This window comes from Cebus imitator, unplaced genomic scaffold (assembly GCF_001604975.1).
Source record: "Cebus imitator isolate Cc_AM_T3 unplaced genomic scaffold, Cebus_imitator-1.0 Scaffold85, whole genome shotgun sequence".
Lineage (NCBI taxonomy): Eukaryota > Metazoa > Chordata > Mammalia > Primates > Cebidae > Cebus > Cebus imitator.
The window spans coordinates 2,170,456-2,173,780 of record NW_016107400.1 but is presented as its reverse complement, the minus strand read 5'-3'; the positions used below and the strand labels follow the sequence as shown (position 1 = coordinate 2,173,780).

The window sequence follows — 3,325 nt, the reverse complement described above, 5'->3', positions numbered from 1 at the left end:
GTAGAAGGTGCCAGGACTCGATGGGCACTTTTCAGGTGGAGGCTGGAAAGGTGGATATCCACCTCTCGATCCTACTATTTTCACTTTTTCCCCTCTAGACGGGGGAAAGCGGGCGCACGTGAATGCAAGGGCACGCCTATGTGCGCGCGCACGCCAGGGCACGAGCCCCCGACACCGCAAGTCTTTGATTGGACGTGCATTTACACCTGACTGCCCGGCCCCCGGGGATCCGGTGCTTTCCAGGAAGCTTTTGGGAGAAAAGTGTGTGGTCGCGGTAGTGGAGATCCCCTGTCCCAGTATTCGTCACCGCGGTGCCCAGACCTCGGCACCGCCCAGGAGCCTGGGGACATGGGGGGCGGGGCGGTCTGCTATCGGCCCCGCCCCTCTCAACCCCGCCCCCGTCGACAGGCCCCGCCCATCTCCCCAGGCCCAGCGGGCGCCGGCACCACCCCTCGCTCCCAGCATGCCGTGCGGCAGCGGCGGCGCGGCGGGCGGAGCCGGGAGGCGGGGAAGCAGTGGCCGTGTGAGCGTGAGGAGCAGCCGCCACCGCCTCCTCCTCGGCGTTCTCGTCCTCCGGGGCCCCAGCGTCGTGGGCCGCGCACGGTCCTGGAAGAGACGTCGCCTCCCCTTCATCCGCCTCTTTTCTCACCGCGCCGCTCCCGCCTCCTCGTCCTGCGCTGCTGGCTCAGGCGGAACCCGGAACGGCCGTCCTCCTCCCCCGCCCTCCGCCTCCTCCTCCTCCTCCTCCTCCTTCTCCTCGGCTTCCTCCTCAGCCCCGGGCCGGAGTGGGGTGTCGGCGGCGGCCGGTTCGGGCGGTGACTCGCGCTTCTTTGGGCGGCGGCGCTTGGCCATGTCGTGTCGGGGAAGGTAATGAGCCGCAGAGCCCCGGGGTCTCGGCTGAGCAGCGGCGGCGGCGGCGGCACCAAGTATCCGCGGAGCTGGAATGACTGGCAACCCAGGTGGGTGACCGGCTCGGGCCCCAGCCCCGACCTCCCGGGCTCCGCCTCCGGCGAGCCGAGGCCTAGGGCCGCGGGGCTGGGAGGCGCGGCCTAGGCCCTCCACCCCCCGGAGTCGGGCGCGGCTTCCTGGGTCTCCTCCGCCCCGGCTGGGGAAGGAAGGCCGCGGGGAGGCGAGGCCTAAGTTCCTCCCCTGCCTGCCTTTTCAGCACAGGGGCTCCCGGCGGTGGCACTGGCCTGGGGTCGGGACTAGGAGGTGAGAAAGAGGCGGGGGTGGGGGGCATTCCAGTTAGCTCTTCCCTCGACCGTGAGTTGGGAGATCCTGCGAGTCCGGGACCCTCCCTGTTACTCGTTCACTTCCTCGGTTCCTCACTCTTTGAGCCGCCACGTGAGAGACCTTCTAACCTGTGTTCCTTTCTGTGACCCCCACGTGTTAATATTGAAAAAACCAAAACAGAACTCCAGCTAAGGCATTGCTCTGACTTTAGGCAGGACATTCATTAGTGGAGCATGAAATGACATTGTGTGACTGTTGATGGGATCGACCCACCCTAATCTTGGGAGATGGAAGTTTTCCCTAAGTGCAAGGCCAGTTACTCTGGTGAACCGTAATTCATACCTGAACATTTGAGTGAACTCTTTCGGCACCCGCTTAGAAGACTAGAGAATTTCCTCTTTTATGGAGGATTTGATCTCAGACCGTTTTGGGGGCTTAGATTTGGATAGATTAGGGTCATTAACTTTTTAAATAAATGCAATTTTCCTGTCTTTCTGATCCATTTGGGGGGTAGTTGGGCCTAATTTAGCACTGATTTATTCCAACCTCTCTTACTAAATAAATGCTTGTATTCAGAGTCTGTTCGGAATTTAACCCAATGCTTGGGAGAACTCCTTAAATGTATATAAATATATTTTAGGGATAATTGATTCATGGAACTCGCTTATTTTGGAGCACAATTGTACAGTATTATAATCGTCCAGAAACTGGCCAAATAAATGTAGAATGCACAGGTTGTTGGGAAGCCCTTTTGTTTCCGGATAGTTATATGTAATTCCAGCAGTATTTGAAAATAATTTGGTAAGATGTTAGAATGTAATATTTGAAGACTTGTTAGAAAAATGCATAAAATTATCTTTGGCTAATGGGTGGTACACCCCTTAGTCTATTTAATATGCCTTCCCAAATACTATATCTGTTGAGAACCGATGTATATAACTACAGTAGATGACTTTAATAATTAGTGCCTGAGTCTAGAATTGAGATGTTTAGTCGTAAAAAAAAAAAAAAAAAAAAAAAAAAAAAAAAAAAAAAAAAAAAAAAAAAAAAAAAAAGTTTGATAAATATAGCCTTGACTTGCCTTGTACCACTTGTTTATGAGTGCTTTAAATAAACTTAGTTGATTTTTAAAAGTATTTTTTCTATAATTGATATTCTTAGTTTTGCCTTTTTCTTGAAATGTGTGAAATTTGATTTTATTTTTTGGCATCTAACAAAGTAGGTGGTAAATGAACTTGAATTTGACAATGGGTTTTCTATTTTTTTTCAGTATTGTGATCAGTATAGTATATAAGAGAATTCAGTAACTTTTTAGAGGAATAAAGTGCCCTTCACAAATAGTCCTAGAGCTTTTGGAAAAGTATAAATTGTAGTTTGTAGTTCTAAATAAATAGAGAAGAGTTGCAACCACGTGCTGGGGTCACCTGACTTCATTGCTGACAGGCATGAAGCCAAATGGCTTATGTAGTTGTGGAATATGTACATGAGCTATTAATAAATATTATCCATGTTGTTTCTTTCAAGTGCTTTATTTCTTGGCTCTGGGGAGGGGCAATGGGGGAAGGGAGGAGCTTACAAGAAAGCTTACAAGCTTTCTTTGAAGCCGTGCTTTATAACAAAGTTTCAGAATGTAACGCCTTGGTTGAGATACTGTGAGATACATTTTGTTACTGGGAGTAACAGGTTGTTGGAAAGATTTGGTTTTCTCCTGTTGTAAAGGGAACAGGGAAGTGTGGACCTACCCTGTAGCATAACTTGATTTGTTTCTAAGATTGTCATAGTTGATTTGTTAGTCAATAAAAATACTCAGGTGTTTGCCAAGTCATAAATTTTCATTAGTCAAATTTGAGGTTGTTATTCTGTCCCCTCTTCAGAAAGATGACAGACTCTAGGTAACTGACAGAATGGATCTTGATCTTCCTTGCTTAAATGAAGGTTTAGAACATCTTCAAATGAAGCATGTTTATTATGGCTCATCTAAATAAGTTTGATTAAACATTTATTTATTTATTTATTTTTGCCTTTAATATACCATTTCTTCCTTGGTGTTTTGGTTGTGTTTTCCTTGATTTAGGCTTTTTTTTTTTTTTTT

At 48.5% G+C, this 3,325-nt stretch overlaps 1 protein-coding gene across 2 annotated transcripts in view; it reads left to right on the top strand.

The window, feature by feature from the left end:
• The first annotated feature begins 460 nt into the window (after window positions 1-460).
• The window catches only part of LOC108308453 (serine/threonine-protein kinase SMG1-like), a 43,065-nt gene continuing 40,200 nt past the window's right edge, over window positions 461-3,325 (top strand). The window contains exon 1 of one of the 2 annotated variants that reach the window (XM_017534266.2): window positions 461-959. In XM_017534266.2, the coding sequence (XP_017389755.1) occupies window positions 871-959 (89 nt within the window). In that variant the 5' untranslated portion in view covers window positions 461-870. The remainder of the gene's footprint in view (window positions 960-3,325) is intronic. The other variant, XM_017534267.2, reaches the window with a different exon arrangement.